The 14,290-nt window shown below is 45.9% G+C and overlaps 1 protein-coding gene across 2 annotated transcripts in view; it reads right to left on the reverse strand.

Moving 5' to 3' along the window:
- Nucleotides 1–14,290, reverse strand: part of colec12 (collectin sub-family member 12) — a 112,187-nt gene that overhangs the window by 55,185 nt on the left and 42,712 nt on the right. For both annotated transcript variants that reach the window (XM_029706146.1, XM_029706145.1), the window contains exons 4-7: nucleotides 13,632–13,718; nucleotides 13,173–13,501; nucleotides 7,489–7,605; nucleotides 6,766–7,363 (exon numbers count right to left, since the gene is read on the reverse strand). In XM_029706146.1, coding sequence (XP_029562006.1) covers nucleotides 6,766–7,363; nucleotides 7,489–7,605; nucleotides 13,173–13,501; nucleotides 13,632–13,718 — 1,131 coding nt within the window. The remainder of the gene's footprint in view (nucleotides 1–6,765; nucleotides 7,364–7,488; nucleotides 7,606–13,172; nucleotides 13,502–13,631; nucleotides 13,719–14,290) is intronic.

Consider the following 14,290-nt stretch of genomic DNA (forward strand, 5'->3'; position numbering starts at 1 on the left):
ACCGGCGGCGATCCGTTCCCGGGTCTTTCCATTCCCAGGTGCGCCCCCAATAGGTGGGTCAGCTGAAGAACGGTTCCCACGTACCGTCGGGGCAGCAACAATACCTCTCGAAGTTCCCCCTGTTGGTGCGACACCTGATACAAAAGGTTATTCTTGATTTGGAAATGGGGGTAATGCCAGTCACTCACCCCCGGAAGTAGCTGTCCATCCACCGCTATCACTTGGGCTGCAGCGGCTTTCAAGTTAGGATCCTCCCACTGGGCCGTCCCGAATTGTCACAGTTGGCCCCCAGGGGGTGTCTCGACTGGCCCCTCGAAATCGAGGAGGGGGAGGCTGGGCTCTTCCTCGTGTGGTTCCCCAAGGGGGTCAGGTTCCGGCACCCCCTCCGACTCCGACCACATAGATACAGGTTGATCAACCGTTTGCTTCCGGGCCGCACAGGTGATGGGTTGTCCACGCTCTTGTCTTCGGCCGGCTCATACCTTCTTCCTCAGCTCGTGCCCCCACAGGGCCACGAACAGAGGACAATCTCATCCCACTGGGAGAGGTACAAAACTCTGATACTGCACCCACCATCATCTGGCAGTTCCCTTGTGGCGTCACGATGTTGGCCCATATGGTTGGATACCGCTTTGTGTCCCTGTGAACACAGGAAATGGACATCTCCCTACCACGTTCGGTATCCTGGTTCAACGGGTCACCGACTCAGCCCGGCTCCCACTCAGCAGGGCCTGAGTGTTCTGATGCATCTCCACTGCTTCCAGGAGACCCTCCAAGGTCTGGGGAGTGCATAGACTTGCTGCACTCTTCATGTCGTGGGGTAGTGCCCGTCGGACGCGATCCAGGACCACTTTGTCTAGGATGGAGAGGGTGGATATGTCGGTTAGGAGCCATCCCCTGGTGACGCGCAGTAGGTCGCTCATCTGGGCTCGGGGGGATGCGTCGGCTACAAACCTTCAGTCATGGAATAGTTGAGCCCGATGGGCCAGGCTGTACCCGTAGTGGCTGAGTATCTCCCGTTTGAGTCCGTCATAGTTAGCCGCCTGTTCATCGCTCAGGTCCCAATACGCCTTTTGGGCATTCCCACTTCTGCCCACTTCTGCCATCCTTCCCGTAGAGCTGTCCATTCAAACGTACATAGGTAGGTTTCGATGTCGCCATCTTGTGTTAGCTTGATTAAAAACTTGTTTGGATGTGATTCAGCAGACGCTCCTCCTTGTAGCTTCCTGATTTCCTCATTGAGGCGGTTGTTTTGTAGCCGCTGTTCCTCCAGCGTTCGTTCCTGAACCACCTGTTGGGCTTGTTGGACCCGGATGAACTGAGCTATCAACTCGTCCATGCTGATGCTGCGTAAACGTCAACCCTGATCTGACCACGTTATCAGAATGCCCGCATTCTCCACCACTTGTGGCAGACCAGGGGGTTGGGTCAAAACGTTTACACAGATCAGACACGGACAGAGTAGGATTAGCTCAGTTTCAAAGGTGTTTATTAAAATAATAGTCCAAAAGAAAAGAATAGGTCTCCCCCAAGAGACCCTCCCCGGGATACCGTCTTCTGAGCTCCGGGTCTTGCTGTATCCTGTGGGGATCAAAAACTGAATTCCCTCCTGTTACCTCTGGTACCGTCCTCAACTATACTGGAGTCCTTTCCTCCCCCAGTCTCTCCTGTGTGCTGCCCTTCTTGTAGCTTTATGGGACTTGTACAGCTGGTGAGCAATCAGCCCCTGATTACTCACCAATCCCCAATCAGCCCCAATTAGTCCTGTCCGGAGAGCCCGTCGAGACCTGGCACGTACAGCAGATGGAGCCATCGCCTCGTGATGTATACTCCGTCTGTCACCAGGCCTCGACGAGTCTCACCCTGGTGGCTGACCTGCTGTACGCCACAATATATACAATACCAGTCAAAGGTTTGGACACAACTACTCATTCAAGGGTTTTTCTTTATTTGTATTATTTTCTACATTGTAGAATAATAGTGAAGACACCAAAACTATGAAATAACACATATTGAATCATTTAGTAGCCAAAAAGTTTTAAACAAATCAAAATATATTTTATCTTTGAGATTCTTCAAAGTAGCCACCCTTTGCCTTGATGACAGCTTTGCACACTATTGGCATTCTCTCTACCATCTTCACGAGGTTGTCACCTGGAATGCTTTTCCAATAGTCTTTCCCACATATGCTGAGCACTTGTTGGCTGATTTTCCTTCACTCTGCGGTCCAACTCATCCCAACCCATCTCAATTGGGTTGCAATCGGGTGATTGTGGAGGCCAGGTTATCTGATGCAGCACTCCCTCACTATCCTTCTTGGTCAAATAGCCCTTACATAGCCTGGATGTGTGTTTTGGGTCATTGTCCTGTTGAAAAACAAATGATAGTCCAACTAAGCGCAAACCAGATGGGATGGCGTATCGCTGCAGAATGCTGTGGTAGCCAAGCTGGTTAAGTGTGCCTTGAATTCTAAATAAATCACAGACAGTGTGATCAGCAAAGCACCCCCACACCATCACACTTCCTCCTCCATGCTTCACAATCGGAACCACACATGCGAAGATCATCCATTCACCTACTCTGCGTCTCACAAAGACACGGTGTTTGGAACCAAAAATCTCAAATTTGGACTGAAAGAACAGATTTCCACCGCTCTAATGTCCATTGCTCGTGTTGATTGGCCCAAGCAAGTCTCTTCTTTTTGGTGTCCTTTACAACAATACAAATGATTGGCTCAAATCCATTAAGAAGGAATAAATTCCACAAATTAACTTTTAACAAGGCACAGCTGTTATTTGAAATGCATTCCAGGTGACTACCTCATGCAGCTGGTTTAAAGAATGCCAAGAGCATGCAAATCTGTCATCAAGGAAACTTTGAATTATTTTCATTAACCTTTATTTAACTAGGCAAGTCAGTTAAGTGTCACGTCCTGGCCAGTATATAAGGTTAATTGTTTTGTAGTTTGGTCAGGGCGTGACAGAGGGTATTTGTTTTATGTGGTTCAGGGTGGTGTGTTTGATTAAGGGTGTTTGATTTAGTATTTCCGGGGTTTTGGTTTATAGTCTGTTTATGTATTTCTATGTCTAGTCTGGTGAGTGTGTTTCTATGTTGGTTAATTGGGATTGGGACTCTCAGTTGAAGGCAGGTGTTGTCTATCTGCCTTTGATTGAGAGTCTCATATATAAGGGTGTGTTTGTGTTTGTGATTTGTGGGTGATTGTTCTGTGTAAAGCACTATGCTTTGACAGACTGTTAGTTGTTCGTATTTTGTTATTTTTTGTATGTTCATTTTTGTAGTGAATAAAAAATCAAGATGAGCATTCACGAACCTGCTGCGTATTGGTCCACATTTTCCGATGACGATTTCGTTATCTCGTCAGAGGATGAAGACAACCGTGACAGAATCACCCACCACCAAAGGACCAAGCAGCAGAGGAAGGAGCGGAGGATTTTCGAAGAGGACAAACGAGAGAGATGGACTTGGGAGGAGATCTTGGAGGGAGAAGGCTCCTACACTTGGGAGGAGATCCAAGCAGGGAAAGATCGCCTTCCTTGGAAACAGGTGGTACGCGAGAGAGAGGATAGGAGTAAGGCTGGTATGGACCGGGAACGTTTCCGAGGGACAAGACTGGCGTTGAAGCACGAGAGGCACCCCCAAGAAAATTTTGGGGGGGGGCACACGGGTAGTTTGGCTAGGCGAAGGAAGAGCCGGAAGCCAGCTACCCGTGGTTATATGGAGGAGCGTATGAGGTGGGGAGCGCCATGTTTCGCTGAGAAGCGCAATATCTCATCCATACGCACGCACAGTCCGGTGCGAGTTATTCCAGCCCCTCGCAGGTGCCGTGCTAGAGCGGGCATCCAGCCTGGTAGGAGGATGCCTGCGCAGCGCATCTGGTCGCCGGTACGCCTCCGAGGACCAGGCTACCCAACTCCCGCTCTACGCACGGCTACCATCAAGCCCCTGCACAGCCCAGTCTGCCCTGTACGAGCACTCCGCTCGTGCAGGGCTACTAGTTCCATCGAGCCAAGGCGGGTTGTGCAGGAGGTAAGATCTAGACCGGCTGTGCGCCTCCATAGCCCTGGGTTTCCAGCTCCTGTCTCTCGTGCGGACCCGGAAGTGCGTTCACCCAGTCCGACTCGTCCTGTTCCCGCTCCCCGCACTAAACGGCAAGTGCGTAAACCCAGCCTCGCCAGTCAACAGTCGTCGGAGCTGCCCGCCAGTCAACAGTCGTCGGAGCTGCCCGCCAGTCAACAGTCGTCGGAGCTGCCCGTCAGTCAACAGTCGTCGGAGCTGCCCGTCAGTCAACAGTCGTCGGAGCTGCCCGTCAGTCAACAGTCGTCGGAGCTGCCCGTCAGTCAACAGTCGTCGGAGCTGCCCGTCAGTCAACAGTCGTCGGAGTGGTCAGACTGCGCTGAACTGCCGGAGTGGCCAGACTGCGCTGAACTGCCGGAGTGGCCAGACTGCGCTGAACTGCCGGAGTGGCCAGACTGCGCTGAACTGCCGGAGTGGCCAGACTGCGCTGAACTGCCGGAGTGGCCAGACTGCGCTGAACTGCCGGAGTGGCCAGACTGCGCTGAACTGCCGGAGTGGCCAGACTGCGCTGAACTGCCGGAGTGGCCAGACTGCGCTGAACTGCCGGGGTGGCCAGACTGCGCTGAACTGCCGGGGTGGCCAGACTGCGCTGACCTGCCGGAGTGGCCAGACTGCCCTGACCTGCCGGAGTGGCCAGACTGCCCTGACCTGCCGGAGTGGCCAGACTGCCCTGACCTGCCGGAGTGGCCAGACTGCCCTGACCTGCCGGAGTGGCCAGACTGCCCTGACCTGCCGGAGTGGCCAGACTGCCCAGACCGCCCCGAGCCGACAGACTGCCCAGACCGCCCCGAGCCGACAGACTGCCCAGACCGCCCCGAGCCGACAGACTGCCCAGACCGCCCCGAGCCGACAGACTGCCCAGACCGCCCCGAGCCGACAGACTGCCCAGACCGCCCCGAGCCGACAGACTGCCCAGACCGCCCCGAGCCGACAGACTGCCCAGACCGCCCCGAGCCGACAGACTGCTCAGACTGCCTGGAACGGCCAGAACCTGAGCCGCCTCCATATAGGTGGGTTGGGGAGGGGGGGTGTAGCACAGTGCCGTCGTTGACGGCAGCCACCCTCCCTTCCCTCCCTTTAGTAAGGGGGAATTTTTCTTTTGGGTATTGTGTGGGGGTATTTGTTAAGGTGCTTCTGGGGTAGCACCTTTAAGGGGGGGGTACTGTCACGTCCTGGCCAGTATATAAGGTTAATTGTTTTGTAGTTTGGTCAGGGCGTGACAGAGGGTATTTGTTTTATGTGGTTCAGGGTGGTGTGTTTGATTAAGGGTGTTTGATTTAGTATTTCCGGGGTTTTGGTTTATATTCTGTTTATGTATTTCTATGTCTAGTCTGGTGAGTGTGTTTCTATGTTGGTTAATTGGGATTGGGACTCTCAGTTGAAGGCAGGTGTTGTCTATCTGCCTTTGATTGAGAGTCTCATATATAAGGGTGTGTTTGTGTTTGTGATTTGTGGGTGATTGTTCTGTGTAAAGCACTATGCTTTGACAGACTGTTAGTTGTTCGTATTTTGTTATTTTTTGTATGTTCATTTTTGTAGTGAATAAAAAATCAAGATGAGCATTCACGAACCTGCTGCGTATTGGTCCACATTTTCCGATGACGATTTCGTTATCTCGTCAGAGGATGAAGACAACCGTGACATTAAGAACAAATTCTTATTTTCAATGACAGCCTAGGAACAGTGGGTTAACTGCCTTGTTCAGGGGCAGAACAACAGATTTGTGCCTTTTCAGCTCAGGGATTTGATCTTGCAACCTTTCAGTTACTAGTCCAACACTCTAACCACTAGGCTACGCTGCCACCTCAAATATAAAATAGATTTTGATTTGTTTAACACTTTTTTGGTTACTACATGATTCCATATGTGTTATTTCATAGTTGTGATGTCTTCACTATTATTCTACAATGTAGAAAATAGTAAGAATAAAGAAAACCCTTGAAGGAGTAGGTGTGTCCAAACTTTTGACTGGTACTGTATATGAACTTGTAGGGTGGTGAAGATGGTGATGATTACTATAGTAGTATTATATAATACTATTATTATATGTATAGTATTCTATATATTACCCTGTAGGATGGTGAAGTTGGTGATCATTACTATAGTAGTATTATATAATACTATTATTATATGTATAGTATTCTATATATTACCCTGTAGGATGGTGAAGTTGGTGATCATTACTATAGTAGTATTATATAATACTATTATTATATGTATAGTATTCTGTATGTTACCCTGTAGGAGGGTGAAGTTGGTGATGATTACTATAGTTGTATTATATATAATATTATAATTATATGTATAGTATACTATATATTATCCTGTAGGTCGGTGAAGTTGGTGATGATTACGATAGTATTATATATATAATAGTATTATTATATTATAATATACTATTCGTTACCCTATCGGACAGTGAAGTTGGTGATGATTACTATAGTTGTATTATATACTGTATAATAGTAGTAATAAATGTATAGTATACGATATATTACCCTGTAGGATGGTAAAGTTGCTAATAATTACTATAGTATTATTCAATTTAATAGTGTTATTATCTGTATAGTATGCTATCTATTACCCTGTAGGATGGTGAAGTTGCTGATAATTACTATAGTATTATTGAATTTAATAGTATTATTATCTGTATAGTATGCTATCTATTACCCTGTAGGATGGTGAAGTTGGTGATGAGTTGGGATTGTTTTCTGTCCACCATCTTCATCTCCTCCATAAAGACCGACAGGCTGTTGACCTCCCTGTCCAGCCTGTCCGTCAGCTCATCCTGCTGGGCTCGGAGCTCCAGCCCGGCCCCTTGGACCTCCGCTACGCTACCATTCAGCCCCAACAGCAGGTCAGAGTGGTGAGTCACCGTCTCAGCACAGGTCCGCAGGCTGTTCAGTTCAGAGCTGATTATTCCCAGGAGCTGATTGGCAAAGCTGAAGTTCCCCGTTACGCGGTTGATGTCCCCCTCGTGGCTGTCGAGGCGTGCCTCCATCTCGTCAAAGCGAGAGGAGGTGGTGTTTTCATGGTCTTTCTGCTGGTCCTCGAAGAGGCGCAGGCTCTGCTTGTGTCCCTCAGTCAGGAAGGAGGTGTTCTTGATCTGATTGATCAGAGTGTTCAGCTGCAGACCCATGTCCTCCAGCACCTCCCCATTGGACTGAGCCAAGGCCGAGTTATTGGCTGTCAACACCTGCAGGTTCTGGACCTTCTCTCTCAACCAATCAGTGTCCGCCTGGGTCTGTCTGGCTGTCTGCTGCAGGCCCTGTAAATAATAATAATAATCATCGTCATCATTACAAACATCATCATTAGTACTATAATAACACTAATCCTAATGACTACAGTGTGGGGTTAAGGTTAGGGTTAGGAGTGGTATCTCAATCCCACATGAAAGTTGTTCTTCAGTCTCTGCACGGCCTGTCCTGCATCCTCCACACTGCGCTGCAGGGCACTGAGCAGACGGCCCCGCTGAGCCTGTGTCCTGTTCAGACTACTGATATCCACCTGGAAAACATAGTTATATATCATTAGGGGCACTTTGATTGAAGCTATATATTAATAGTAGGCTTTGACTGAAGCTATATTTTAATAGTAGCCATTGATTGATGCTCAATGTTAAATTAAAACCATAATATCTAAGCAAAAATGTGACCCGATTCAGAAAACTAGTCGTATGTCGTAAGTCACGACTTCACAGGAGAGCCGTTTCAACGTAAAAAATATATTTTCATCAAAATGCATTTTTTGGCAGAAATGCCTTCTCGAACATGTGAACTTTCATGTCCCTTAATATCAAACTTGAATGCTATCTGCAAATACAAATAAAATTGTTAAAATACAAGCCTAGTTGGTTTACCCACAGAAAGAGTGAGCAACCTTCCCATTAGCCACGATTGGCTGAGATGAGTGGGCTGGACATGCCGGGAGATGAGTTTGGATTAGTCTGCCATATAGCAGGCTTCTGTCTATTGGAGCTGGTCAGTATGTCTAGGTAATTGTGTCGAACGCGGCTTTAAAAAAAAAAAATGTGCGTAGTAAATCTGCATAAACCTAATGTCAAGTTTCAAGTGTACTGTTTACTAGCTAACGTTAGCTGGCTGGCTCGCTAGCTAACGTTATGTGTATGATCTTGTTGTTCGTATCTCAGACACATTTGCTTGACTAGTTATAGCCATATAACATGGTTGGTTAGCTACCTCCAGATCCATGCAGGGTAGTAACGTCATGAGTTTATGGTCCATTGTTTAGCTAGCTAGCTACATGTCATAACAAAAGACTCCACTCTAATTTTGACAGAATTTTCATTTCAAGTTAAAGTGTACAGTTAGCTAGCTAGCTAACGCTAGCTGGCTGGCTCGCTAACTAACGTTACGTCATGCGTTGGGATTCATTGTTTCCCTAGCTAGCTACCTAGCTACATTTCTTATCGTCTTAGTGTACCAGAGTGCAGAATAACTGATGCATTTGAATGTTCAACACACGTTGAATATGTCTGGTGTCAGTAAACATCGGCAACAAAGCGTAATTCAATTGTTGCCAGCAGCACAGTTAGTTACCAACGCTCTGGATATCATGAAAACAGCCTAACCAGCTCTGCTAGGGACCAGCTCTGCTAGGGGGAGTAAAATGGTCAGAGTGGGGTGTTCTCTCATTATGTGTAAGGACGTAGCTAGCCAATGTTAGCCAGTTGGGTGTTTGACTGTAGTTGTGAGGTTAGAGCTTTCGGAACAACCCTACTCATTAGCCAGAGTGTCCAATGTGCGTTCTGAATGTGAAACCACAGATAGAGCAATAGGGCGAGTAATGTTCAGTGAGCTGTTCTCTCTCTCTCTTAGATGTCTGGAAGTTAGTACAGAACGGTTGGATCAACCCTTAAAGAGATGGGTGGGTCTAAGGCTTAAGAGAGTGTGAACAATGCTGAATGGCTGTAGACAAAGAAGGGCTCTCCAATAGTTGTACCAAAACATTGAAAGATGGTTTTCTCAAAAGTGAGTTTACAAGTTGATCAACTTTCAAAGCTTAATTACTTTCCCATTGTTTCCTCAAATGCAGTGTATGATATAACATTTTGTAGTTCTGAGTCTCTACTTTTATCCAATGTAAAAAACAGAAATTCAAATGTTGCTACATAAGACTGAATCCAGCTGGTGAGTCACATAAGACACCAATGTCAATGAAAATTCGCAAATCAGCATGATTGGAGGTACTGAACACACTTCCCCGAGAACCATGTACCTGTCATGGATCCCTCTGGTACCTTCATTCCGGACACCTGGCCCTTATTCCCACTGATTGCATTTGTATATATGTGCCCTTTGTTCCCATGTCAGTTGGTGGTGTGAGTACCTATGCGTTGGTGCAGCTGTTATGCTGCGTGATATATATTGTGTATTACGGGTATTGTCCCATGGTGCTCAACAAGGTTTACCCTCGCTCTTTTGTTTGAGTACAGCCCAGTGTTTTTGTATACGTGTTTGTTTTGGGTGTATTAAAAACCCCTATTGTGTATTCCTGCGCCTGTCTCCAAAATCCTTTATACCAGCGTGACAGAATAATCTACCATTGAGGGAAACAGTGGGATGGCCCGTCCGACGACATTGCGACTGGTCCGACCGGCGCCGCAGCAACTTTGGCAGCTGCAACTGGGTCGTTCAACATCGCCACAACGGGTCCGTTCGACGACACAACTTCAGCAGCCCATCTGACGCCGCCACACCTGGCCCTTATTCCCACTGATTGTTCTTGTATGTGTTTGTTTTGGGTGTATTAAATACCCCTATTGTGTATTCCTTCGCCTGTCTCCAAAATCCTTTATACCAACGTGACAATACCAGATTTTTGACAGGGTCCTTGGCATTAGAAAGATAAATGTTTCCCTGACCCGACTTAGCTCAATACCTAGGCTAAGCATTACCAACCTAGCTCAACAACCAAGCTAAGCATTACCGACCTAGCTCAATACCTAGGCTAAGCATTAGACTACAGTGACCATTAGACTTGACACCTTTCAGACTGAGTAAGGTTGTTTAAATGTATAATTTCTCACATTATTAGTGGAGCTGACAATGCTTTAGCAACATTACATTTTATTAAAATCTGTTCATATACACCCACAGGAAGAATGACACTTTTTTTTATTTGACATTTTCTGACAAGCGAGCACAATCAAGTCATTTTCATGTTTTCATGAATTCATAGAATGTTTGTGAAAAATCTACAGCAATATGGAGTGGGAAAGCGGCAATGCGTTTCGACAATTATTAATTGTCTAATCCTGAATGGTGATTGATTTAATGCGCATTCCAGCCGGTGTCTATTCCACAAGATACCACCGGCTAAATCTATGACGTTAAAATGCCTATTTACACTGTTCCATCTGACTGCGCAATCCACTGTCTCATCAGCCCAGGCAGGGAAGTAATAAACTTGAATAGTAAAGCCCTCTTAACTGGCTCAAATAGCCGACCAATCAGCCTGTTACCAAACCTTAGTAAACTTCTGGAAAACATAGTGTTTGACCAGATAAAATGCTATTTCACAGTAAACAAATTGACAACAGACTTTCAGCACGCTTATAGGGAAGGACACTCAACAAGCACAGCACTTACACAAATGATGACTGATGATTGGCTGAGAGAAATTGATGATAAAATGATTGTGGAGACTGTCTTGTTAGACTTCAGTGCAGCTTTTGACATTATCGATCATATTCTGCTGCTGGAAAAAGGTATGTGTTATGGCTTTACACCCCCTGCTATAATGTGGATAAAGAGTTTTCTTGTCTAACTGAACACAGAGAGTATTCTTTAATGGAGTTTTCTGTTTTCTGTGACATTTTAGTGACGGAGGGCATGGGTAGTGTCATGATGTTGCCCTGTTGGTGAGGTTTATCTCCCCCATAAATACCTGGTTGTGAACTATGAAACACGCCCTTCTCTCCACCACTTCAAAGCCCCTTGACGAAAGTCAACTTACGTTCCCAATGACGTAAGGACTGCTGTCCATACGTTAAAAAGGATAATATCAACTACAGAACTAAGCCAACCTCAGCGTGAGTTCTGGTTGCAAATGGTTGAACGACTACAACCTAACTAAATTAACATTGTGTCCCTCGTGGTGTGAGGACTGATGTCCATACGTTTAGATGGGAGAATTTCAACGTGGAGGTGATGATCGACAAGCTAGAAGGATGAATTTTGACTACACGAGCCAGAATATAGCATGAGCTTATAGTATGGCAACTTGGTAAGAACTTTGAACTCTTATTCACTAAAGAAGTGATACATCCTAGACGTCGAGTTAGCAACAGCAGCTGTAAATGTGGATTAGGAAAGGACAGATAATCTCTTCAGAACGACAGGGTACCACAACGTAGCCATTCTACCACACAACGACGGTACTACAACGTATTCGTTCTACCCCCAGACATATTCTTCAAAAGACAAGAGATCTCTACTGGGCAACCCCGCCTTCCATCTATGACCTATCTATCGAAGCGCAGCTCAGAGTAAACGTTTCTTACATTTTCCTTTTCCAAATAGGCGGTTATTTAGAATGCATAAGATAAACCCAACCCGCTTTCTTTGTGTAACCATCCGTCATATCGGTTCCGTCCGCTAGGGACGTTTCCTTGTATGACATAATTAGTAATCAATATATGATCCATCCTGTGTATATGTAATTCTGTGTGATTATTTAGGTATTTAGTAAATAAATAATTAAACCAAATTTTGTATTGCTGAATCGACTTGTTAGCCAGGGTTCGTGAAGATAACCAAGAATGTTACGACGTTCAGTTGAGACTGAATAAGGTGACGATTAATAATTGACTGCTATTGATATAAAAGATTACCAGGTCTTTAAGAGTTTATTTAGAAGACAACAGCTCTATAAACATTCTTCCGTGGTGCCCCGACTTTCTAGTTAATTACATTTACATGATTAGTTTATTCAGGTAATATTAATTACAGAGAAAGGATTTTATAGAATAGCATGTCATATCACTTAATCCGGCATAGCAAAGACATGACATTAATGACGCCCCATGCGAGGAATCTAAAATAGGATGACGCTTTCATTTTGATTCAGCCTATATAAAATTTAAGAGCAGATTACATACTACACCCAGTTTATTATACACATTATTGTAGACAGGAATTATTGGTGGTGTGTGTATTCTGAAGACTGCCTCTGTGTTGTTCTCTGACATAGCCAGTGGGTAGTGTAAGCTATACATTTCTAGTACTCGGGCTGAGAAAGCTAATTATAGAAATTTGAGAAATAGAGCGTTTGGCCAAACGAAGGGCTATTTCTGCCTCCGCGGGTAGGCTCGGTCATTATTAATTTCTCGAGCGAGGACAAAGAGCCAGCCGATTGAAATTGAGTAGATATTAGCTTGACCAGCGATAATTATCTCTCTCTCTTGCATTTCCACGTGAGTAGACCACGGTGCATTTTGTTGTTTGCTGAGCGTTCCGGTTAAAAATCGTCAAAATAACGCCGAAAAGGGTTTGAACATAATACGTTATAAGTCAAACATTTCCCTTGCTGAAGGGGATCCTATGTTATGCCTGAAAGTGTACAAAGTAGGATTAGCTTGCACTAGATGCTAAGCTAACAAAGGGAAAACAGCCATTTTGTTTTTCCTGTGTTACGTTGAAATTCTTCCGCCTTGCGCAACGGAAGTCCAGCCCCGTGTACTTCCGTTTGATTTCAGCGTATGCTATCAGTGACCTCTGAAGAATTGCCAGTACATTCCTTTAAGAAGAATTATTCAGGTGACACTCAAGTGCTTTAAGCTACATAGTAATTTGACAGAGGTAGTGATCTATCCATTGTTCAGCACAGCATTTGATAAAACAGGACCATGTTTGCAAAACAAGTGGTTCTGAGCTTAACTGAATATCACACAGGTAAGCTAACAGATACCGAAATCAGGAATGCAGACAGGCTCTAAAGACCTCTATATCTATATGACTGACTGTGTCGAACACGTGGATTTCCTTTCTTTTTAAGCTTCAGATCAATGCCTACTTCTTACTTAAAATGTTTATTTTTAATAGATACTAGACCTGTGTCTGCCCCTGCTCCTGGACTTGTCTCTGTAGTCCGTCCTGCAGCCTGGTGGAATCTGTCTGCAGCCCTCCTATTATCCCTCCATATGAGGCCAGGGTAGTGTTGACACTGTGTAGTGAGGCAGTGCTGCCGTCCAGTAAACTCTGTAGGGACGCCTGGCTACTCTGCATGTCCTCTCCTGTGACCTGTAGCTGATTCAGCACAGCATGGTTAGTAGAGGCCCTCTGGGACACGTTGTCTAGCTGGCTCTGAAGCGTTTGGATGTCTGACTTAAAGGTTGAGATATCACTGCTGGCGTTGTCGGCCTTCTCCCCTGTCTGGTCATCTACATAGTCAACAACGACATCAACAACATCCTCATCATCAACAACAACATAACAACATCATCAAAAACAACAACAACAGTCATAGAGTAACAACAGAATGTCACACTAGCTAACACACTGAAGACTCACCAAGCTTCTTCAAGTCTGTTTCCACCGCTGTGATCTTCCCACCATAGTTCTGCATCTCTTCTGTCACATTGTCCACTCGCTGGACCACTAGGACAAAAACAGCCAGCCAGTTAGTCAGTCAGTCAAGTAACCATTCAGCCAATTAGTCAGTAAGGAAACCAGTCAGCCAGCCAGTCAGTAAGTCAGGTAACCAGTCAGCCAATTCGTCAGTAAGGGAATCAGTCAGTCAGTTAGTCTGCCAGCAATTCAGCCAGCTAGCCAGTCAGCAGGTTAGCCAGCTAGTAAGTCAGCCACCCAGTTAGTCAGTCAGTCCGTCATGTAACCAGTCAGCCAGTTAGTCAGTAAGGGAACCAGTAAGACAGCCAGTCAGCCAGACAGTCAGCCAGGTAACCAGTCAGTCAGTCAGGTAACCAGTCAGTCAGTCAGGTAACCAGTCAGTCAGTCAGTCAGTCAGTCAGGTAACCAGTCAGTCAGTAAGGTAACCAGCCAGTCAGTCAGTCAGGTAACCAGTCAGTCAGTCAGTAAGGTAACCAGCCAGTCAGTCAGTCAGTCAGTCATCCTGCCAGGTATCCAGTACAACATCCCTCCACTAGTCAGTCAGTCAGGTAACCAGTCAGTCAGTCAGTCAGTCAGTCAGGTAACCAGTCAGTCAGTCAGTC

The sequence above is a fragment of the Salmo trutta genome, chromosome 21 (genome assembly GCF_901001165.1).
Source record: "Salmo trutta chromosome 21, fSalTru1.1, whole genome shotgun sequence".
Taxonomy (NCBI): domain Eukaryota; kingdom Metazoa; phylum Chordata; class Actinopteri; order Salmoniformes; family Salmonidae; genus Salmo; species Salmo trutta.